At 37.2% G+C, this 24341-nt stretch overlaps 2 protein-coding genes across 2 annotated transcripts in view; one reads left to right on the top strand and one right to left on the bottom strand.

Annotated features, from left to right (window-relative positions):
* The window catches only part of LOC124711157 (DNA-(apurinic or apyrimidinic site) endonuclease), a 70629-nt gene extending 70184 nt beyond the window's left edge, over positions 1-445 (bottom strand). Inside the window, exon 1 of the mRNA XM_047241068.1 lies at positions 346-445. The gene's annotated coding sequence lies outside the window, so the exon portion shown is untranslated. The remainder of the gene's footprint in view (positions 1-345) is intronic.
* Positions 7-23884, top strand: LOC124711158 (all trans-polyprenyl-diphosphate synthase PDSS2). The gene is made up of 6 exons (XM_047241070.1): positions 7-1185; positions 1255-1383; positions 1642-1843; positions 14788-15054; positions 21045-21203; positions 23230-23884. Exons 1-6 carry the CDS (start codon positions 851-853, stop codon positions 23383-23385), a joined length of 1248 nt encoding a protein of 415 aa, XP_047097026.1. The 5' UTR covers positions 7-850; the 3' UTR covers positions 23386-23884.
* The last annotated feature ends 457 nt before the right edge of the window (positions 23885-24341 follow it).

Here is a 24341-nt window from a genome sequence, read left to right as displayed (position 1 = left end):
ATATGTTTGTAATAATCAGTAGCGCGAATCCAATCATATACCATCACGTGTCTGTATTTTTGCAAGAGTGCCCCAAAATATTCGTTTTAAAAACTTATAGGATTGTTGGATAATTGAAGAAAATATTGTATTGTGTGTTAGCGGTGAAGTATTGTTTCTTTAAACGGGTGACTAGTCACACCACTTGCTATGATCACTGACTATTTGACTGAGATACATCTCATTTTTAAACTTGCGGCAAAGTTCTCGCGGCTAGAAACCTACAACGTACAGAAAACAAAACAAACTTATAGACAAAGAAGAAATTAAACTAAAAAAATCATGAGAAAAACGTTTAAACCATACTTGCAGCCTCTGACAGGTACCCGGTGTACTACCACAACTGCGGTAGGGTCGAAACCCAAGCAGTCTTAGTTGTGTCCCGGCCGTTTAGTGGCTACTATGCAGATCCATATTCTCTCCCTCGTTTTTATTAAAAAATGATTTCATATGATAAGTACCGACGATAGTTTACAGTATACAAGGCTAAGTAGTATCTAGCAAAGGGCTGAACTGTCAAAGCTACCAGTAATTATCCGTCAACATTTCACGAAAACAATTTATCAGCTTAATTTCTTTTGTAGTAATTTTGAAGGATTCTAAAGGGCGCAGAAAAAATATGTGCACAATGGAAAAAAATTTCCGAAGAAAGAGAGGGAGATAGTTATGTAGGAAGCGCTTTCACTGCGACAAACAGGTTATGACACACATTCACGAGACCCTTTCCTTCACGGCATACCGAACAGTAATGTGATTCTCTCCTTGCTTTCACCGTTGACAGCAAGCACAGAGACGAATCGCTGTGTCTAAAATGTTTGTGCAGTCGATTAAATGTGGATTGTTTCGGAAATGTGGAGTACTCTTGACGCACAAGAATGGAACAGCTGATCAGCTAGCGCCCGTTGTTCTACAAAGACTTCTGTTCGATAAAACATATCATGTAAGCAGTGGACGACTTGGTGCAGTTAAACTGACACACAATCAGAAACCAGACTGGAACAAAGCTGTCTCCGAAGCAGAAAAAATAGTTGGATACCCTACCTCATTTCTCAGTTTACGGTGGCTTTTAAGCGACGAAATTGCTAACGTTGCTCTCCACCTCAGGAAATTAGTGGGTTCAAACCACCCTCTGCTGAAAACTGCTAAGTGAGTTATCTTTAAATGTGTATGATTGTCTATTGTAGTACGAAGATAACCAAATTGCATTGTTTACAGGGGTTTGTTATACAATGGTCGCAATAACATGCAAGCCTGGGGACTAATTGTACTGCTAATTTCCAAAGCTGCAGGACATTTGAATGTGGAAGAAATGGAGGAAGATAAAGCAGCAGGGGTTCTACACAGGTAGAGAGTCTGTATTTCCTATAGGTGATTTTATCTAAATGTCACCAATGCTAAGCAAATGTCATAAACTACCAAACTGGCTCGTTTGTGTTTGGCAAAGTAACTACCCATAGCTTTAGCTGTCACTGTATTTACTAACAACACTTGGATACATGTTATGCAATATATATTCCTTTATGTGTATTCAGCTGCGTAGATGGGATTTGTAGAACAGCTTTATTTTACGCTGCCTGAGAATGATAAATGATACTCTTACAGTCAGCGAGCCTTAGCAGAAGTTACAGAAATGATCCGCACAAGTCACCTGGTCCATAAAGGCATGGTTAATATATATCCTGGCCTTTACCCTGAAGCTGCTGATCTGGGTGATATGACTTTTGGCAACAAGATTGCTTTGCTAAGTGGTGATTACTTGCTGGCTAATTCTTGTATGGAGCTGGCATCTCTGCGCAATCAAGATGTAAGTGTAGCATGATGTAAAAGAACCTTGCATGACTACAGTGGTGTGCTCAACAAAAGGGATAGGGAAAATAATGAATTATGTGCTTTTTACCTAAGTTTCTTCTGAATGTTTGGCTAATTCTGTCTTGTAGGTGATTCAGTAATTAAATGTCATTTCTTATTGTTAGAGAGAGATGACTGCTTTTCTGCCAGGATGCTTGTCTGCATGAATTTGTTGAATGATTCTACTGCAGCCATAGGTGAAATTCACATCATTTTAAGACCACTGTATATTATGTTAGTCTTAAATCATGGTTTAGCAAAATACAACCAAAAAATGAAGAAAACAAAAACACAACCTAGGACTTTTCTCATTTATTGACACTCCAGTGCAGAAAACAAACACTCTCTCTCTCTCTCTCTCTCTCTCTCTCTCTCTCTCTCTCTCTGTCTCTCTCTCTTTCCTGCAATTTGGGTACAGAGTTTTTATTCATTACACACTTATCACATAATCCTAGAAGTATTTCCTGTAATTCTCTGGTAAACCTCATATTTAGCTCATTATAGCACTACATGGCTGATCATAGTGAGACAATACTGTGGCTTTGTTGATGAATGCCTTTCAGTTTTTGGTTCTCACAGTGAGTCTTGTGCCCCTCCCTCTCCCCCACCCCCTCCCCGCCCCAACCCCCTCATGGGTAATTCTGTAGATGCCTATGCTTAAGGATACACTAACTTGTCTTCTATCTTGGAAACCTATTTTTCTCTGCAACAACAGAACACCAATATTAGGAATAATCAGTGTCACTTCAGGCAGGGGGGGTTACTTTCATAGTCTCAGATATTACTAAAATTAGCATATTTTAAATTCAGTAGTAAATAAGAAACACACCATGTTTTTTCCAAATTCCTGCCCCGAGATACAGGCCTCCAAAGATGACACCGCAAACACCATTTTTAAAGAAGCGAATTTTGGAAAAAATTTTAAAATGCTGTATCTCTGTAACAGTTACAGAGATTTTGTTAGAGTTTTTTTTTTATTTGAAAGATAATTGCTTTATGATTACAATGGTATCCTCTGTGTGGACATAACTTCAAAGTTCTTTTACTGTCGCATTTTGAATTTTTTTTTTAATATACAGAAAAAAATTTTTTTTTCAAAAATGCCTATTCAGAAAAAGTAGATTTTTTTATGTTGATTAGTACCATGTAGTACTATATTGTCTGTAAAGGAGAACTTCCACTTTTTAGTTGGACAGGTTTTATTTAAAAAAAAAAAAAACATTTTAACTTTCAGGGGTAATGTATGTCTTCACTGAAGTTGTTTCTTACTAATTTATTTGTAAAAATGTTAAGCTTTATTGCAGTTATTTTTTATCACTTTCATTGTTGCACATATTTTTTATACTTTGTTGCAGTTTCTTGTCAGTTTCTTTGTCGTGATTGTTCATTGCAGGTTTATGTATTGTAGTTGTTCAGTGCTAATTTGTTTACTGAAGAGGCTTCTAAGAAATCAGAGACCATCCACTGGGTTCTGTGTTTTTGTGAGGAATTTGCCAATTGACACAGTTGCAGTGTGTTTTGTGAAAAGGAATGTTTGAAACGTCTTCTGACTGGGATCACAGAAGAGTGAAGTATGCTGACTATTTATTTGCATACCCATAAAAGAGTGATATATGAGACTTTGTCCAGGTTGGGAAAAAGTGTTCTCATTTGAAGACTCTGTTTCAAAGTGAACATGTTTCCAGTGACGACTCTTTGTGTTCTAAATGTTTTGACAGAATATAACAACAATGAACGATGCAGATTTTTCGTCAATAGAGGAAGAATTAAATACCCTGATTAGTCAACTTACAGAGGCAGGTGGTGTTAGTGCTGTTGAGAAGCCGTGGTCAGTGAAGTTGAGTTATAAGCTCTATGCATCAAGAAAGTGCAGAGAAATTATTAAAGCTATGGATGAATACGCTACAGCAAAACTGACCACACTCTTCAACGTAGAAACTCCGTCTTCAGAAGAAAATGAACCAAAGCACACTTGCACCTCTTGCCAGGAATTTTTCACAAATATTAATTCAGCTGTTGAATATTGTGCATCCTACAGTGAAAAGACATATTCAAAGAAAACAATTTTGAACCATGTTCCATCAGTATCAAAGTACGTGGTAGACAAATCAAGAAATGTGAGGTCTGTAAAAGGAGTCCTTGGAAGACCAGATCCCTTTTATGGTCATCCTGTAGAAGTAGCTCAAGTTCAAATAGTGCAGTGATTTTATCTGGAAGATAAATGGGACTGTTCTCACCAGACTGCCAACAGAAAAGACACTATAACTGTGACAGCTGGAGGTCAAAAAGTGGTGAAAGTGAAGAGGTACATGACTCACAGTATTAAAGAAACTTTTGCAATTGATGAGAGCAACTATAAAACTTCATATATTGGAAGACCAAAATTTTATGCACTACGACCTAAGTGGATTGTTCCACACCCACCTAGAGACGTCTGTTTATGTATGTACTGTGCGAATTTTGACCTTTGTGTGGTAACTCTGAAGAAACTACTGGAGCATGTGACATATGACACCTTGGTGAAGTCATGTGAAGTCATTAGTAGTCTGTGGCGTAAAGCGAGAGGCTTGTTATTTCAAGAATGTTGTGACTGCCCTGGAAAGGGAAGACTGTCTTTACAGATGCTTGGCCTGGAAGACGTAGCAGACACCTCTCTGCAGAAATTACATGTGCGACATGGGCGGGAAATAGACTAATTAAGAAAACTGTTGCCTTGACAGTTTCATTGATGAACTTGGTAAATGGTTAGTGAAAGCGGTAACACAACAGCATCTGAATAAATTGCAACAACACATTGCAGAAGTGAAAGGGTGTGTACAGTCTGAAGAACTATGTTTAGAACTTCACTGTGGTTTTGCTGAGAACTGATCTGTAATTATCTCACAAGAAGTACAAGGGTATCATTGGAGTATTGACCAGGTTTCAACTTTTACAGGAGTGACATATTTTCAAAACAAGACAAAAGTGTTGCAGCTGTAAGTGATGACACAGGACAGACTCAGCACACACTTTGCTAGCAACACACAATATTCTTCAACTGCAAACAGGGGCAGCAAAGCTCATCATCGTTCCTAGTCACCTTAAAAATTGTTACCAGCTATTTGAACTGAGGCTTGTGCCAACTGACTGGGTATACAATGCTGCTGGTCATGGGAAGGGGCCTTGTGATGGTGTAGGAAGCCAGCTGAAGGACCATGCTACAAAACATAATCTCTCCATACCAAATACAGGTGCAATTCAGAATGCTGAGGATTTCACAAGTCATGAAATCTTATGCATCCACAGCCCTCATTCTTTTGTCCAAAGAGAAAATCGAAGAATTCCGTGAGCAGAAAAAAGAAGAATGGTCCAAACTATTCCTGGGAAAGGAATTCAGAAGACTCATTTTTGGACTCAGTGTGATGAGTGCACTCATAATGCACACACTGTAAAGAGCAAGAAAGAAGAAATTTCATTCATTTGGCCAACACCTCAGAAACGACAGGATATTATTCAGATTCACAACCTGAGAAGGAGGGTGTTTGTGGCGTGAGAGTATGACTGTGACTGATGGATTATAGACACCAGTTATGAGTTCAACAAAACTGTAGTGAATGTTATGCTACCACATGGACCAGGTGTTGGATATAGGTTTCCAGCTGAAGGACAGCAACAGTGCCATCATTGCTGAATTCCTGTTCAAATGTTTTGAAGATTGTTAAGTGCTCCAGTTCCTATTGGTTCAACAGGAAGGCATCACTCTATACCAAAGGAAGATACTGAAGCAATGGAACCCATTTGTAGTTCATTGACTACCTGATTTCAGTACAAAACAGAGGGCGCAGAAGTTGTATAAATTGAAACCTTTAAGTCTTTGGACCTTTCACATACATTTCGGAATCATTTAAAATGCTTGAATAATGAGACTCTTACTCATCTTTCAAAACTAAAATTATGTTAAATAAGGCTAGGTTTTGATTTTTATGAGCCTGTTATGTGATAATAAAACAGGTTTATGTATGCCAAAAATTTCAATTGTTTATAAAAAATGTTCAATCAAAAAATGGAAGCTCTTCTTTTCAGGAAATGTAGAACTATATGGTACTAAACAACAGAAAAAAATCAAAATTTTATGGATTGAGAATTTTGAAAAAAAAAAAAAATCCATGAATTATAAAAAAAAGTTCAGAACGCTATAGTAAAAGAACTTTGACATATAAATCCAAATAGAGGATATCTTTGTAAACATAAAACAATTATCTTTCAAATAAAAGGAATACCCCAGCAAAATATCTAGAACTGTTCCAGAGATACAGCATTTTAAAATTTTTTCCAAAATTCGTATCTTCAAAATGGTATGCGCAGTGTAATCTTTGGAGGACTGTATCTTGGAGCAGAAAATATTTTGGAGAAAACAAAAAAATACATGTTCCTTACTTAGTTCTTCATTTTAACATATGCTAAATTCAATAACATCCTAGCCTGCGTGAATTGATAAGACTATGCTCTTAGCACTTAATTCTTGGATACCACAAATTTATATTGATCCTTTCTCTTCTGTGTGTTTACAGCTGTATGTCCTCATAGTAATAATTTTTGCTTGAGTGATAACACATTCTTTTGTCAGTGAAATTCAACTACCTTCAGACAGCTGCAGAATGGTTATGCTTGTTTTCAACTTTAGCTACATAACAATTTTATATACCATTGCAATAAAGTACCAATTATGAAAATGATGCTGATACGCATGTGTTGCGTGTAGTTATTATTATTATTATTATTGTTACTACTACTACTACTACTATTTCTTTCCTGCCCGATCCTCACCTTATCCTGTACTATTTTGTCAATGTTTTATGTGTATATATTATTTCTGTTGCTTCTGACACGTCTAATAATATTGTACTAAATGGCCTATTGACAAATAAATAAATAATAAATCTATTCAGGAAATGAGCGAAGAGCTGTTCCGGGGCTTTGTATTGCCTCTCCCATCAACCTTTGTGCCACTTCTGTAAACCTGTTACGTGGTTTCTTTTATGTACTATGAGCTGGTTGCTGCCCTGGGAGGAGGTGGTAGGGCTTACCCCAGCAGCCAATGAACTACAAGCTGATTACAATATTTTACCCTCAGCATTCTCCACATAAGGGCCTCTCCATTCCCCACATAATGGTCTCCCTCAGCATTCTCCACATAAGGGCCTCCTTACATTGTGCAGTTAGTGTTTAACTTGGTTGCCTAATTTTGTATCTCCTATTGGTTATGAACAGTAGATTAAAACTGAAGAATTTATTTTATTTTATTTTCCACAGACCATTTAGTACAGTAGTATTGGGCATGACACATTCATTACAGAAATAATATATACACATATAAAACATTAATAAAGTGGGATAGGATAGGGCAGGAAGACAGCCATGGCCTAATCAAAGGAACCAACCCAGCATTCACTTTAGCAACTTGGAAAAACTATAGAAAACCCAAGTCAGGATGGCGGACAGGAAGTAAATTATGGACCTTCCAAATGCGAATCCAATATTTTAAGACTGGCATAGCCACCTCGCTCGGTACATTTGGAAAAAGGTAGGAAATTAAGGAGGTGGGGCCTGGTAAACCGAAAGGAACAGAGGTTGTTCAAAGTTGCAGAGGGTGCATTAGGGAATGTTGGACTGAAATGAGCAAAAGGAATACAATAGAAGATGAATGGGTAGCTTTGAGAGATACAATGCTACCGCTGTGGAGGATCGCATGGGTAAGAAGACAAGACCTAGTAGAAATACCTGGATAACATTGGAGAAATTGATCTTAAGTGACAAAAGAAAAACATATAAAAATGAAGCAGATAAGAGGGAATACACATGTCCAAAAAATGAGATTTTCACAAAGTGCAGAATAGCTAAGTGGAAATGGTTAAAAGGCAAATTCAAGGCTGTAAAAGCAGTGCAACTAGGGCAAAGATAGATGCTGACTATAGGAAAATTGAGAGACCTTTGTAGAAAAAATAAGCAACTTTATGAATATCAAGAGCTCAGAAGGCATCCGAGTACTTAGCAAAAAAAGGGGGATGTACAGAGGATCTATATGAGGAAAACGAACTTGAGGACAATGTTATACAAAGAGAGGAGGAAGTAGGTGAAGATGAGATTGGAGATATGATACTGCGAGAGGAGTTTGACAGAGCACTGAAAGACCTATATTGTAACAAGGACCCTGGAATATATGATATTTCTTTAGAATTACAGAGACCCTTGAGAGAGCCAATCAGGACAAAATTATATGCCTGGAGTGCAAAATATAAGAGAAAGGTGAATTACCATCAGACTTAAGGAAGTATGTAATAATTTCAATTCCAAGGAAGGTGTTGACATGTGTGAATACTGCCACATCGTCAACATCATGGTTGCAAAATGTTGATTGAAATTATTTACAGAAGAATGGAAAATTTGGCAGAAGGCAACCTTAGGGAAGTCAGTTTGGGTTCTGGAGAAACGTAGGGACAGATGAGGCAATATTGACCCTGCCATTTATCCTAGAAGATAGGCTGCAGAAAGAGAAAGCTATCTTTATAGGATTTGTAGATTTAGAGAAAGTTATTGACAATGCTGTCTGGAATAGAACTGAAATTCTGAAGGTAGCAGCAATAAAATGTAGGCAGTAAGTGGTTACGTTTAACTTATACTGAAACCAGACAGTGGTTAGAAGATTCAAAGGACATGAAAGGGAAGCCATCAAACAGTGCAGGAAACCAAGGAGAAATTCAGAAAGAGAATCAGGCAGTAGAAATAAAAACGCTGTGGTTTGCCATTGACATTATAATTGTGTCAGAGATGGCAAAGGATTAGGAAGAAGAGTTTAACAGAATAGATAGTGTCTTGAAAAGGAATTGTAAGATGAACATCAATAAAAGCAAAACAAGGACGAGGGAATTTAGTCAAATTATATTAGATGATGCTGAAGGAATTAGATTAGGAAACAAGACTCAAAGTGGTAGAAAAGTTTTGCTATTTGGGCAGTAAGATAACTGATAATGGCCGAAGTAGAGAGGGTATAAAATGCAGGCTGGCAATGGCGAGAAAAGCATTTCTGAAAAAGATAAATTTGTTGACATATAATATCGGTTTACATGTTAGGAAGTCGTAAGTTATTTATCTGAACTGTTGCGTTGTAATGAGGTAAAATGTGGACAATATGGAGTTCAGACAAGACAAAGAATAAAAGCTTTTGAAATGCAGCGTTACAGACGAATCCTGAAGATAACAATTGTGTAGCTATCGAGGAGCAGAGGATAGACTAAATGAGAGAGCTGCATCGGACTTATGGCCACGACAACAAAATGAAATGTATGCACCTGACATTGATCATGGCTGCACTATAATAAAAATATTCTCTTATCTCTTTGTTCAAGCAAGTCATTTTATCTAGTAACTATTTATTTGCATGACATTCTTTTTGAACCTAGCATTCTTATACATTATATTCTATATAATGCACATTTATATAAGGAAACTAAATCATTAAATGTGGAAATTTAAAAGTGTTTACATGTAGTAATTCAGATGAGGTAAATATTGGTGTGGTTTTGTTTCATAAATAATGCTATTAATTCAAATTAAAAAAAGGGAAATGGATAGGTTGAAGTTAGATGTAGTGGGGAATTAGCGAAGTTTGGTCACAGGAGGGCCAGATGGGCACAGGGTTATAAATACAAACTCAGAGATCTAATAATGAACAATAAAATAAGAAGCTACTATGAGTAGCATAGTGAATGTGCATTATCATGGGCCAAAATAGACACAAAATCAACACCCACAATAGTACTACAAGTTTATATGCCAACTAGATTCACAGATAATGAAGAGATCGAAAGAAAGTGTGATAAGATAAAAGAAATTATTTCAGATAATGAAGGCAGAGGAAAATTTAATTGTGATGGGTGACTGGAATTCAGTAGTAAGAAGAGGAAGAGAAGGAGAAACAGGATGATATGGACTGGGGGAAAGGAATGAAAGAGGAAGACACTTGATAGAGTTTTGCACACATTGTCATTTAATCACCACTAAGAAGGTCGTATACATGGAAAACACCAGGAGACACTGGTAGGTTTCAGATTGATTATTAAGACATAAATTTCGGAACCAAGTTTAAACTGTAAGTCGTTGCCAGTGGCAGATGTGGACTATGACCATAATTTATTGACTATGATCTGTTGATTAAAACTGAAAAATTTCCAAAAAGTAGAAAATGAAGCAGATGGGACCTGGATAGGTTGAAAGAACCAAGGGTTGTTGAGATTCCAAAAAGAGCAGTAGGGAACAATTGAGTGAAAAAGGGCAAAGGAATATGGCAGAAGATGAATGGGTAGCTTGGAGAGATAAAATAGTGAAAGCAGCAGCAGAGGATCAAATAGGCAAAAAGGACAAGGCCAGGTAGAAATCCTCAGATATCACAAGAGAGATTGAATTTAATTGATGTAAGGAGAAAATATTGGTGAAACAGAATAAGAATGTCTAAAAACTGAGATTGACAGAAAGGACAATATGGCAATACAAGAATGGTTATTGAACAATTGTAAGTCTATTGAATTTGTATAACTAGGAGGAAGATATGAGGGTTGCCCATAAAGTAAAGAAAATTTATGTACAACACTTGGTGCTGATCCCGCAACACCACGATTGTAAGCATGCCAGTGACATGCATCGCCCCCTCCCCTCCCGTCTCAGTGTAAGCTGAGGTTTGTTGCTAAACGGTCATGCCTCTTTGTCATGTAACTTTTTGAAATGGTGGGACCCATCAGAAGTCCTGCCAAATGCAAAGTGTACAATGTGATTCAGTTTCTGAATGCACAAAAGGTCTGAAATTTATAGGTGAATAAAGAATGTTTATGGTGACAGTGCAACAAATGAGTATTCAGAGAGGAACTTGTGCACTATGTTTAACCAAGGAAGAACTAGTGTGCATGACAAAGATCATCAGTTATTATAGGCTTGAAGGCAAAAGTTGAAGACAAAATTCAGGAAAACTCCAATTTTCACTTTATGCATGTTCCACGACTCTTTTCCTCAAATTTCATGATCAGTCCTATATGAAATAGCGATATAGTATCTTGGCTACAAAAAATGCGCACTCAGTGGGTACCTAAGAATTTTACAGATGTCCAAAAGATGAAATGGATGGGAGCACTCCATGAATTTTTACTTGAATACGACAGAAGAGAACAAATGTCAGTCTATGGAGTGGCATCACTGAAACTCTCCCACAAAACCCTGAAAAAAATAAAATAAAATAAAATCTCAACATCAGAAAAGGGATGACAGTTTTTTGGGGTTTAAAGGGTTTGATCCATGTGAAATTCATGCCAAGAGGAGAAACGATCAGTTCAGAGGCCTATTGTGAAACACACTCATCATTTTTGCATACCATCCTAAATGAGATGCAGATTGCTGTCGGCAAATGAGTTTCTGATTTATGGCAATATGCAGCCTCATGCATCAGCACAAATAGCTCAAGAATGAAGAAATTTTTGGTCACCCTCCTTACAGCCCTGACTTTGCTCAAGTGATTTTCACTTGCTACTGAAACTAAAGAAATTTTTTGGTGGAAGACAGTTTCCAAATGATGCAGACCTCAAACAAGCAGTCACATCCTGGCTCAAATCTTTGGGTAGAGGAGTACAACACGGGAATTGAAAATTGTTCCCATGTTATAACAAGTGCCTTGATAGTTATGGTGACTTCACTGAAAAACATATTAGGTTACTGTAACTTTGCAAATAAAGTTGTGTGTTAACATCTTTCATTTTTATTTAGTTAGACCAAAATGTTTTTTACTTTCTGGGCAGCCCACGTACATATCACCTATGGCAAAATTAAAGAGGCTTGTGGAGAAAAGAGGACCAACTGTATGAATATCAAGAGCTTAGATGGAAAACCAGTCCTAAGCAAAGAAAGGCAAGTTGAAAAGTGAAAGGGCTATTTAGAGGAACTGTACAAGGAAAATTATCTTTAAGGCAATATTACAGAAAGAGAAGAGGATGTAGATGAAGCTGAGATGGGACATATGATATTGCAAGAAGAATTTGACAGAGAACTGAAAGACCTAATTGTAACAAGGCCCGTGGAATAGATGATATTCTTTCAGAATTAGTGATATCCTTGGGAGAGTCAGCCATGACAGTTATTCCATCTGGTGTGCAAGATATATGAGGCAGGCAAAATACCTGCAGACATGCAGCAAGAGTGTAATAATTTCAATCCCAAAGAAGACAGGGACTGAGAGATATGAATTCTACCAAACCATCAGTTTAGCTAATCATGGTTGCAAAATATTGACACAAATTATTTATAAAAGAGTGGAAAAACTAATAGAAGCCTACCTCGGGGAAGATCTGTTTGGGTCCCAGACAAATGTTGGAACATGTGAGATGATACTGACTTTATGTCCTAACTTAGAAGATAGTTTAAAGAAAGACAAACCTACATTTATAGCTTGTGTAGACTTTGCTAAAATATTTTTATATCGTGACTGGAATACACTCTTTGAAATTCTGAAGATATTGAAAGGTTATACAGAATATCTGAGGAGGAATTGTCAATGTTCATGGCTATGACACAAACGATCATTAGAAGCAAAAGTCTTGTAAACATGGGCTCTAAAATGCATATCGTATGAGCTATGAGCATGTGTTCAGTAGGAGAGACATATTTCTCATTAATGACAATGAACAAATGCTCATAGCTTTTAAGGTAAGCATTTTAGAGCCCATATTTACTGCACTTTATTGTTTTGAAAGATCATTCCTGCCATATACCTGAACATCCACCATTCCTCCTGGGACACCCTGTATACAACTTGTAAAGAAACCAGACAGCAGTTATGAGAGCCAAAGGGTATATAAGGGAAGCAGTGGTTGAGAAGGGTGAGAGACAGGGCTGCTCTCATCTGTACTTTGAGCAAACAGCAAAGGAAGCCAAAGAAGGATCTGAAGAAGGAATTAAAGTTCAGGGAGAAGAGATAAAAAAAATGGTATTTTCTGACGGCATTGTACTTCTGTCAGAAACAAAGGTCTTGAAAGTGCAGTTGAGCAGAATGGATAGTGTCTTGAAAGAAGGATACAAGATGAACATTAAGAAAATCAAAACAAGGGCAGTGGAATGGAGTCGAATTAAATTAGGCAAAAATCAAACAATGGAAAATCCAAGATGGAATGTAACAATATTAGAGAAGGAAAGTTGCTACTCAGCAAAAAGCGGAGATGCTGAGTCGCGATGGGCACAACAAAAAGATTCACACAATTATAACTTTCGGCCATTAAGTCCTTTGTAAGCAACACACACACACACACACACACACACACACACACACACACGGAACCGCAACTTGCACACACATCTGCAGTCTCAGATAACTGAAACCACACTTGAGTATAATCTTACGGAACGATGTGGCATTTGGTGTCTCTAAGTGTCATGGTGCAACAGTCATTCTTGATACTCTTTGGACTCTCATACAGACGGTGTGTAAGGAGATTGCTGAGGAACATATCCGGACAAGGACTCCCATACGACAGTTTGTGGGGGAGGAGTGGAAGGCAAGACTTGAGAGCATGGAATATTTTTAATATTTTGGAAGATGAATGGTGACTTGTAAGCAGCCATTAAAAAGATTCATTTCAGACCTTGCTAAATACCTGCGTAATACTGACTTTTAAGTCATTTTCTTGATAGAACAACACCTGACTACACTATATTTTTTTCCTTGCCCTTAGAGCTGGCATGGAGGAGACTGGGGAGGGGGGGGGGGGCGGCAGGAGAGGTCCTTGCTTGCTCTTTGTATGTTTGCCCTTCCTTTAATCCACATCTTCTTAGATTTTTTTACAGTAAAGCTGTTTCAAACAACACACTGCTTTACTAACCATGGTCCTACTGTAGATGGTCTGCTCATGTTTTCCCCCAGCCTTTGAGCTGATTCACTCAGCTGATTATAGGAGCAACTGTAGTTTAACTGGAATTCCAAAACAGTGGTGCTAAATTGAAGAGAGCGTTGATATGTTTCTGAACAACCCCTTTTTGTACAGTCTGTATGAGAGTTCACAGCATCAGCAGTGACTGTTGTGCCATGGTATGTAGAGGCTCTGAATATGGTGCAAGGTGTTCTCACACAGCTCTGAATTACATTGAGCTAGATATCGGGTACTGTTATGTAATGCTAAGCATATGTGGACTGCCATGTACCTAATTTGTGAAATAAAGGGCATCTCTGTCACATGTAGTATTTTTAGCTTTGCATTTTTCATGAGTGTTAATCTACAGACTGTTTGTGTCATGTAACTGACTTACCAGAAAGTACTCCCCCTCCTGTTAGGCAAACATTTGTGTTCTGCAATCTTATTTAACTGTAGAACACTAAAGTGGTGAAAACATTACATTGCTATTGAAGTATCATAAATTCTACCACTTCAGATGTATTCAAAGGAAGTCATAATTTATAGGTTATGCATTAGTTAATTACAATTATTGGATCTCCAGTGTTATGTTACATACTGAATTATGCATGAAATATTCTGTTTTATACCCTACTGCAATCATAAATTTTATGTGGGTTCAGTAATCTAGGGTTAAGCAACACAAACTTTTGTGTGTGTGTGTTCAATTACAGAATTAATAAGCTATGCAGTGATAAATCAGCCTTGCTGAATACAAACTCTTGGGTTGTTTTTGTAGTTGTTCAGTCATATCACTGAAGTGACTTTGCTAATAGCCCGTTAATCATCATTTGTCTAAGCTGGAAAGCAACTCTAGTTTAAGCTGTCACTTTACTGGAATCACACATAATAGTCTGCTATGCTGCATTATTAAAAGTACTGGATTCTAGATGCACATATTATAGTACAGTAATACAAATGATTCCTTTTATTCTGACAGCTGGTTGAGTTGATGAGCAGTGCTGTGAGAGATTTAGCTGAAGCTGAATTTGTGGGAAGGCGAGACAAGCAGAACAATCCATTACCTTGGCCTCCAGGTTCTCCAGGTTATCGTGATGCTGAAGAAGACTGGACAATACGTAATGTGCTTTCTGCTGGTAGCTTGCTTGGCAAATCATGTCAAGGAACACTCAAACTTGCGGGACATGGACCGCAACTGCAGCAACAAGGGTACCTCTTTGGCAAACACCTTGCACTTGCTTGGCAGGTATGTTATAGAGAAAACTTCACAGATATCTGAAGGAGGTTATTTAAAACTTGTTAGGTAATAGTTTAAAATGTGTGTGACATAAGGATTTTCTGCAGATCCCTTGCCAAATGGGTCACATTTCCTGTACTCCCATCCAGTACATCATCTTTCAGTTTCATCACAGGTATAGCGTACCTTAAGGGGATTTGAAGAGCAAAGCTGATCACCCAGTGAATACAAAATGCTCCAGTGCAATGGCTGCTTCATAAGCTGGGCCATCTGGAACCCCTCACAGAAGACTAGCTTCACTGACTTACAGAATGGGTAATTGTCCTTACAACACATCCTTCAATCTTTCTGGCCTCAATTTACACAAGGCTTTCCACCTCCACCCAGTGCCTCCCATTTCACTCCATCAATCTACACTCATGCATTTCTGTCTATTGTTACACTCTTCATTCATATTCACTCTCTATCCTTCCCCATGAATTTTTACCTCAAAAGTAAGACATTGTTGAAAAGCTTAATGATGATTTCAAGCTCCTTTCTATTCCTGTCAACTGCTTTAATGCCACATCTGCAGTGTGGGCAGAAAGCAAGTGCCTACTGGATATAACTAATATTTCCCAAAATAACTGCTCTACTTTATTGAAAAAAAGATTTATTAAGATCAGCAGAATATTGCAGATTGTTTTTATAATGTGAATTCTACATAGGCACCAGTTTTTTCTACCAGTGTCTCCAAGTGTTTACAAATGTTCTTAACCGAGTTCAACAGGAACACTTGCAGTGCATTAGAGAGAAAATGCTGGGTGTTTAGACTAATTGCAAAATGTAGCAGAACACCATCTTGCATAAATAAGAGATTCTTTATTTTGTCATTTGTGGACAAAATGGCCAAACGTGAATTTTCAGCATGGTCAGAGTTCATTGTGTTGCAAAGAAGGAATGGCTAACTAGTTGTTTCGATATTATACAGCATGACATCATTATCTTGGTGTGATGTTGCATTTCTGCATCAGTTACATGTGGAGAATCGCTTATCCAGTAATGGAAGTGTGGCAGTTTACAAATCATCCCATAAGAAACACAGCTTAATCATTCCAGCTTATATTTAAAAACAAGTCGGGGAAGTGTATGAACCAGCATACTACAATTTCTCTTTGCTCTGTCCGATGATCACAGATTCAGCACACAGTTCCTGGCAGTAATGTGGCTTCCACGGATTTATATTGTGTAGTGCATTAGGCCATTTTCATGGGCTGCCTGATGTGTTTAGTGTTCTGAGCTTTGGGTGAACATTTCTCGCAATAGCCACATATTTTCCTCTGGTATGGGGTGACCAGTTCTTCCTGTACAGTAGCAGGGGTCTACCACGGAGATCACTCCTGTAATTTCCAAGCCTTTAGGGATGAGTGCTTGGAGGGGTTGAATCACAACAAATATACAGCTGCACTTTACAACATGGTATGTCAGCAAGGTGAGAGTATGTGTCTGGTGGAGTTTCCACAAGCTCCCTTTTGTTTGCTAATGAGGGCCAATAGCATAGTCAGTCTTCCCTAATCTGTGTGAAGTGGCTAGTTGGTAAGATTCACAGTGCATCCTGAATGTCCCAGTCACAATCTGCTAGACTTGCTTTTCAGCTAAAAAGGTTTCCAGTCCAGTCAGTTATTTTCTTGAATTGCTAGCTAAATTGCAAGGCACATGTTTACAGAAATACTGATTATTCCAAAAATCTACACTATTTTACTCATTGTCGTAGTGAGCAACATATTATTAAAGAGAGAGAATCCCCTAAAAGAGTGAAGAGCTTTGGGTCCGTCCTCACTCATTTCTGAATGTCAGTTGACACAACACTTGAAAAAGTTTACGAGGAAGGCCACACAAAAATAAAGAGAAGCTTGGAACCTCTCTAGCAAATGACAGTGGCTCTCTTTTCTAGGCATTGAGTCTAACTGAGGTTGAATGACAGATATGTCATTCCGCACTGCTCAAACTTTATGCTAAAGTCATTTACAGCAATAGACAATTCTTTTTATACATATAACATAACCATTACATTAGCAAATAAAACTGTTTGACCATGTCAGTTGTTACCTTACAATTCCATGTTGCAGTCAAAAAATTCTTTTAATTTATAGAAGGGGTTGGCAAGAAGCCACTTATTTAACGTTTTCCTAAATTCACACTCTGGAAGGTCTTTGTGGTAGCTTATGAAATAGCTTGTGGCCCACTAGCTCATAGCTATTGATTGACTTTGATAATCTATGGTATGACATATGAACAGACTTATTAGTTCTTGTGTTGTGACCATGAATATTATTTTTCCATTTTACTTCATATAGATTCTTTTTTTTACAGGTTAGCACTTGGTATATATACGGATCTGTAACAGTCGCTATTTTACATTCAGAGAATACGAGCTAACAATATGTTCTATCCTGAGAACATGTAATGACTCTTGATTGCTTTCTTCTGCAGAAGTAATATGTTTTGAACATGGCTTGAGTTTCCCCAGAGAATAAGTCTATATGACAAAGTACTTTGAAAAAGTGCAAAATAATATGTTTTAACATTTCATAAGACATCTTAATAAGTAAATTACTCTGAATAATTTAACACTAATGTATTTTATGTGTTGCTCCCAGGACAATTTGTCATCTAGGTGTACCCCCAAGAATTTTATATAACAGGGATCACTAAAAGGACTGACATGAACCAGTATGACACTTGGGCGAGTGTATTGTCAGCAGAATCTTTTAACTTATTTAGATCATGGTTGTACTTTAGGAAGGTAGTGTCATCTGCAAATAGCACTATTTTGGAACTTATAAAGCAGGGTAGGTCTTTGATCAACACCAAAAACAAAAGTGGTCCCAATACAGATCTTTGCGGAACTCCCACCTTAGTTTGTTTCTCGGTAGACGTTTCTGTGCCAGTACAACAACTTGCCTACGGTTTTGGAAATGAGACTGTAGTATTTTTAGGCTGTTCTCTCTGCTGCCATAAAACTGGAGCTTCTGTGTGTCACATCCTACACAGTCAAATGCTTTACTCAGGTCAGAGAATGTGGCATGAACAAATCCCTTCTCCTCAAACACTTTAAGGACATATTTAATTACAGAGTCTATTGCATCTATTTATTTTTTTCTAATTCCATATTGTGCTACATTAAATATTCCAAGTTTTTCAAAATGAGCAGGCAGCTGATGGTAAATGATGTATTCTACTATTTTGGTCACAACTGAACTATTGATATTGGTCTAAAATTCGCATGGTTGTCTTTGTCACCCTTTTCATACACAGGATCCACGCTAGATAATTTCAGCTTCTCTGGTAAGTATCCCTCTGGTAAACATTTATTTATGCAATGAGTCAATGGATAAACAATGGAATCAATGACTTTTTTCAGCATATTGCGAGACATCTCATAAATATCAACACTATCTGATGACTTAGTGTTCCTTACTATTCTTAATACAGTACAAGGCGTTACCTCAGAGAAAGTGAGAATATTACTTTAGGGCATCCCATAATGATATTTTTCTAAGAGTTCTGATGGACTTGCATCAGGCTTACTGATGCCATTGCTAACTTCCTTGATAGATTTAACGAAATAATCATTAAACTCTTGTGGAGAGATATTGATTTTGACCTTATGTGATTCTTTGGCAACACTATTTATGAGATTCCAATTAGCTCTGTGTTTATTGTTAGAAGTCACAATTTACTAGGCATTGTGCCACTTTTTAGCTTCAAGAACTGCTTTTTTATAACCATTTCTCCATCTTACATACAGAGATTTTGCATTTTCTAACTCAGTATTATTGTATATATCTAACAGCATCATTACATGATCCTTCATATCAGACAGCGTTTCAGTGTACCAAGAATTTTTCTTTTTTGACACCTTCTTTTTACAACCTCTGTCTGTTACTTTATATATCCTAACGGGAATATTATCATTAAATATTTGCAGAAATGCGTTAAAGAAACATTCAGAATTTATCTTGGCTGTCTCATTATTTGATTCATATAGATTACCATCATTTCTCTGGCAGAACCAATCTCTATCTGCAAGGGTTTTCCTGAACTTGTCAATTTTTCCATTGACGAATTCACAGAGATTTGTTCTGCCAGAGAAATGACCTGGTAACATTCATTCTCCTCGGAACCTCCACATGTGGATAAGTCTGGTGTGATGCTGTACACGGAAATGGGATTCGTCTGAAAAAATGATATGGTGCCATTCTTGTGTTCAGTTTTGTAATTGGGTACACCACTATTGTGTCCACCTCTCTATACTGCTGCCACAATGACTGCTATGCTGAGAGTCTGTGGTGCTCTGAACATCATCACACTATCCATGTGGATACCTGTATTTCTACAAATAAGCCCATTTTCTGATCCAATGCACATGACACGGATGTATGATCCCGTTGATTCCATATTCTCATGAATCATGGGATCCTGATTAAAGCAAGCAGCAATATCACAGAATGATAAACTGCAGCCTCAATAGGCCATGCACATGAGGAATAACACATTATCTGACAGACAACTAAATTTCAGCAGTGAATTCTGAATGAGAAACTAGCTGTACAATCTTCTTTTATATACAGAAAGTAGATGGCATTATCCCTATGTAATTTGTGCAGTTAACACTAAAATGCTAATCATCTGAATATCCAAGCATACTTGCACTTCAAGCCAATGTGATGTTTGCTGCATGCCGCTTTCATGCGTTGCTATTTTAATAGCCAGCAATGTAGGTGAGATGATGTGTGATCAACAGAAATAAGATTGAAAACAATATTGCCCTTATGGGCAATATCCTCGCACCTGTTAGCTTCAAAGGACATTGTCAAAAGATCAACAACATTTTCAACCTGCTTTATACACCTGTTGAATGATCAATACTTCAGCTGTGTGGTGAATGGTTAGCTCTAACCCTTGAACTATTTGAGGACCATTTTAACAAAGCTCAACAAATACCATTTACAGAACATTACTGGATAGGTATTTTTTGGTTGTACTCAATATCGTTGATTCAAAAAATTTCAAAAGTATAATTCTGGCCATCCATGTAGCTGTGAATTGATAAAGAAATAACTGAAGTTCATCACTGAGCTCCTTTATTGAGGAAAAAAAAAATCTTAGAAATTACACATTTTTACAAAACTCAATATATCCACAATTTCATCTGTGTTTCTCCTTCAGTGCTATGAATTCTTTCATATTTTTATTTGCATATTTCCAAAGGAGTGAGTGAATTTTAAAATGTACATGCTCTTTTTACACAAAAATTTATAGTCTATAATTTTTTGTATGACACTTTTCATTTGGAGTAGCCATTTCTGAGTTATAGGCATTGCAACTTGTGCATAATTCACTCTCCTGCCAAATAGGTAAAAATTACTGGTCTTTAAAGATCAATTGCTTTGTTGCCCAACAAGTGCTTAGCAAAGAATTGGTGTATCTTGTAGAATATTGTGCGATTGCCTGACAGTAAGCATGAGTTTAAAGGTTATTAAATTTAACTTTTAAATTTCATTTCTAAGTTTGAACCACGCAGTACAATAGAAGGATTAGTTGAGTTTTGTGGAATCTTAAAAAATGGACATGGCGAGTTTTGTGGTAACTTGCTATAATCAGGTTCCCTTTACAATTGCAGATATTCAGTTTTGTCATATTTTCTTTTGCCCATTAAGCTATGCTCTTATTAAAGAACCAGAATCCGTCAAACGCATTCTGGAAAAAAAAAGGTGTTTGTTGAGTTTTTTTAGAATGTTCCTCATTTGTATTCCACCCAGGAATTTCCAGTCTCATATTGATACAAAATGATATTTAAATTTACATCACCTCATGAAATTATGGAATCTGGTGCAGCATTAATGTATTTAGCAGAATGTCACTAAAAGTTTCTTCTACTTGTGTGCAGTACATTGCAAACCAATACTGCAGAAGCAATTTGATGTAATTTATTCATATTCTTTTGTTTTATGCAGGCATGCCTTGATCTTGAACCTTTTGCATCACATTATACACCAGATTCGCCCTTTAACTTGACATCAGCACCTATATTGTTTCACTTAGAACATGATGCGACACTTTACAAGGAAATAGAGAAAGGGCATGAATCGGTGCTGAATGTTGATTACACCAAGGTAAGTCTGGAGAAAGAGAGAAAATTATTAGAGTATGACTGAATTACAAATGTACAGCCAAACATTCAACACATTAGAAGTACATATACTGGAAATGAGTGATGGACAATGATGTGACATACCATTCACCTTTGTTTCAATTTCTTGAGATTATGCTGTGTAAATTCATGATTTGAACTTAAGTTTTGTGCTTACTGTAAAGATGACATGTTATGTTGCAGATAGGCACAACTAAAAGACACTTGAACATTAGCTTTTGACCACAGCCTTCATCAGAAACAGAAAACATACATTCATTCACACAAGCAAGTGCACCTCACGCACACATGACCATCATCTCTCAGCCTCAACCTACTGTAACATACAGTTACCACACCCTCTGTCCTATCACCACCTCTCCATTCTCATCTCCCACCCTGTTTGTATGCCATCCTCTGTCAGTGCGCCCACCAATCTTTCCTGCTCCTTTACTTTCTCATTTCCTGCTCCCCCCTCCCCTCCACTCCACCTCCCAGGCCCCACAGCCTCCCAAAGCTGCACCTGTTGGCAATCCAGTCCCTGACCAGTTTTCTCTCCATTCACCTGTACATTCCCCTTCCCTGCCTCTGCCTCTTCCAGATTGCTGCTTCCATTCTATGTGACAGTTGCATTATGGTCCGAGCTGCTGAAGATGGTAGTCATGTGTGTATGAAGTATGCTTGCTTGTGTGAATGAACATCTGGTTTCTTTTTCTGAAGAAGGCTGTGGTCGAAAGCTAATGTGTAAGTGTCTTTTAGTGGTGCCTGTCTGCAACAGAACATATCTTCATGGTAAGTAGCAATCTATCTTTTCCTTACGTTGTTGACACTCTAACCTATAATTTCCATTGTTTGAACTTAAGTTTTGTGTTCTTAAAATGACCTGATCCCAGCTGGGTATGGCTAATAGATATCTAGCTGCCTTTTGTAAACTCATATTTGCAGTTGAGGGAAACAAGGTTTCCCAACAACGTGATACAGAGATGGAGTATTATATTTGAAAAAAAGGTAAGTTTATTACCCTCTGAAATGTTTTTTCCTCATTGCAATTAATTTTATCATAAATGAAAAATTAACATTCATATTTTTCATTGAAAAAGTTACACAATTACAATTTGCATGCTATCTTTTAAAGTACACATTCTGAGAAGAGCCATTAAAAAAGGGAAAGATAATAAAAGAAAAAGTTTTGTCTAATGAACCATATTGATATTAGATGATTACGGAGTAACCAGATACATGAAAATATGCAGAGGACCTCAGACTTTCCCAAATACTGTTAGAAATTCTGCAGTCAGGAAAATAATCCAGGTGTCAATATTGAAACCCGGGTTCAAGTCCCGGTTCAGTGTTTCATTGTGTTTCTAGTAAATGGTACACCTGTTGTATAATTGTATTTGCAAATTTTATGTTTTTAATATGACTGCAAATAGGCAGCTGTATTTGATCCTTCAAACATATCTGAAGGACATTTGAATCAAACTACACAGGCACAAAGTAGTACAGACACTGCAATAACTGTATTTGATGCGAAAGCAAATGCAAACTGATGAGCAAAACATTGTTTCTCCCTATGCGGTAATCATATAATATACAAGCAGTATGGAACGAGACAACAGGACATAAGGGAGTCTGGATCAGTCCTGGCGGCATGCTCAGATATGCTGAATTGGTTATGGCAACTGCTCGCGATAAATAGGAAATCCAGGTTTCAGTCCCGAATTGGCACAAATTTTCATGTGTTTCTAGTAAAAAGGTACAGCTGATGTATACTCATATTCTCAAATTGCAAATACATTTCATGCATCACTCAATTAAGTTCCTTATATTCCTGAATCAGATATTGATAGCCATCATTAAACCAAGCTTCACCTCTCTCCCAGTCATCCGTCAGCTGAACATACTGCACTCTCCAAAACAAGCAGTTTATTATAAACGCTCCACAAGTATTAATTCTTGGTCTTCCAAAGCTTTTTTATTTAAATTTGTGTGTTTATTTTATCTTGCAGGTACACAGCATTGTCCAAAAAGGACCTGGAATCAAACGTACAAAACAACTTCAAAAAAAGCACTCCCAGAAAGCAATGGAAGTACTAAAAGTGTTTGATGAAAGTGATGCTCGTACTGCACTGTCAAACATTATAGTTGCTATGGGTGAACTGTAAGTGTATGTACTGTGGAAAAAAAGTAAATCAGTGGAAAAATCAGGATGGAGACTCATTAATGTTAAGAGGCAAAATTGGATCTGTTCTTGTGTTATTCCTGGAGGAGTACTTCTTCATGGAGCCTTGCAGTTTGTGATTTTTTTCAAATGTGTTAGGCACCCCTACATGTGTATTATCTATCTTCATGCAAATAAGACAAAAAACCTGATAAAATATGTAAGACACAAATAATAATAGATCAGATTTTAACATCTATTATTTCAATTTAAAGTGAAGAAGTAACTGAAAACTGGCAGTGTAAATTATGAAAATAATTCCTGTAATGTGAAGTATGTCAGTCAGTTGTTGGTGGCTCACCTCCATTGTGAAAACTTGAAGATGAAAGTACTTAAATTCTGCAATACTAAGAGACTTACACATACAGTGCTCAATTAAGTGAGTCAGTATGAGGAACCTGTTTTACAGCAATAAAAAAAATTTTATATATATATTTTAAAAACAGTTGTTTCTTTAATATATATACTTTTTGTTTGTACAGTTACCACCAAATTATCTGTGTGTGTGTGTGTTCAAACTGCTCTGAAAGAGTCGTCATGAGTGTGCCCTTTCATGTCTACTAGTAGTTAAGTAAATGAGAAGAATAGGAATGAGAGGCAGAAATTTCAGTATTGCAACTGGATGGGTGTAGTGAAGATTTCCACTTCTGGCGATACTGACAACACTTTGCGACTGGAGTTAAGTATTACTTGCTTCACTGTTCTCACGAGAGAGAATACTAAGAAAAGGGCTTCTGCATACTCATTTCTTTCCCACTGAACATCCTCTGCCCTCTGTGTATCTATGACCACATACATCTAAAAACAAAGATGATGTGACTTACCAAACGAAAGTGCTGGCAGGTCGATAGACACACATACATACACACAAAATTCAAGCTTTCGCAACCAACAGTTGCT

The sequence above is a fragment of the Schistocerca piceifrons genome, chromosome 8 (assembly GCF_021461385.2).
Source record: "Schistocerca piceifrons isolate TAMUIC-IGC-003096 chromosome 8, iqSchPice1.1, whole genome shotgun sequence".
Taxonomy (NCBI): Eukaryota; Metazoa; Arthropoda; class Insecta; order Orthoptera; family Acrididae; genus Schistocerca; species Schistocerca piceifrons.
Note: the sequence above shows the minus strand (reverse complement) of the source record. Positions and strands in the feature narration are given on the sequence as shown.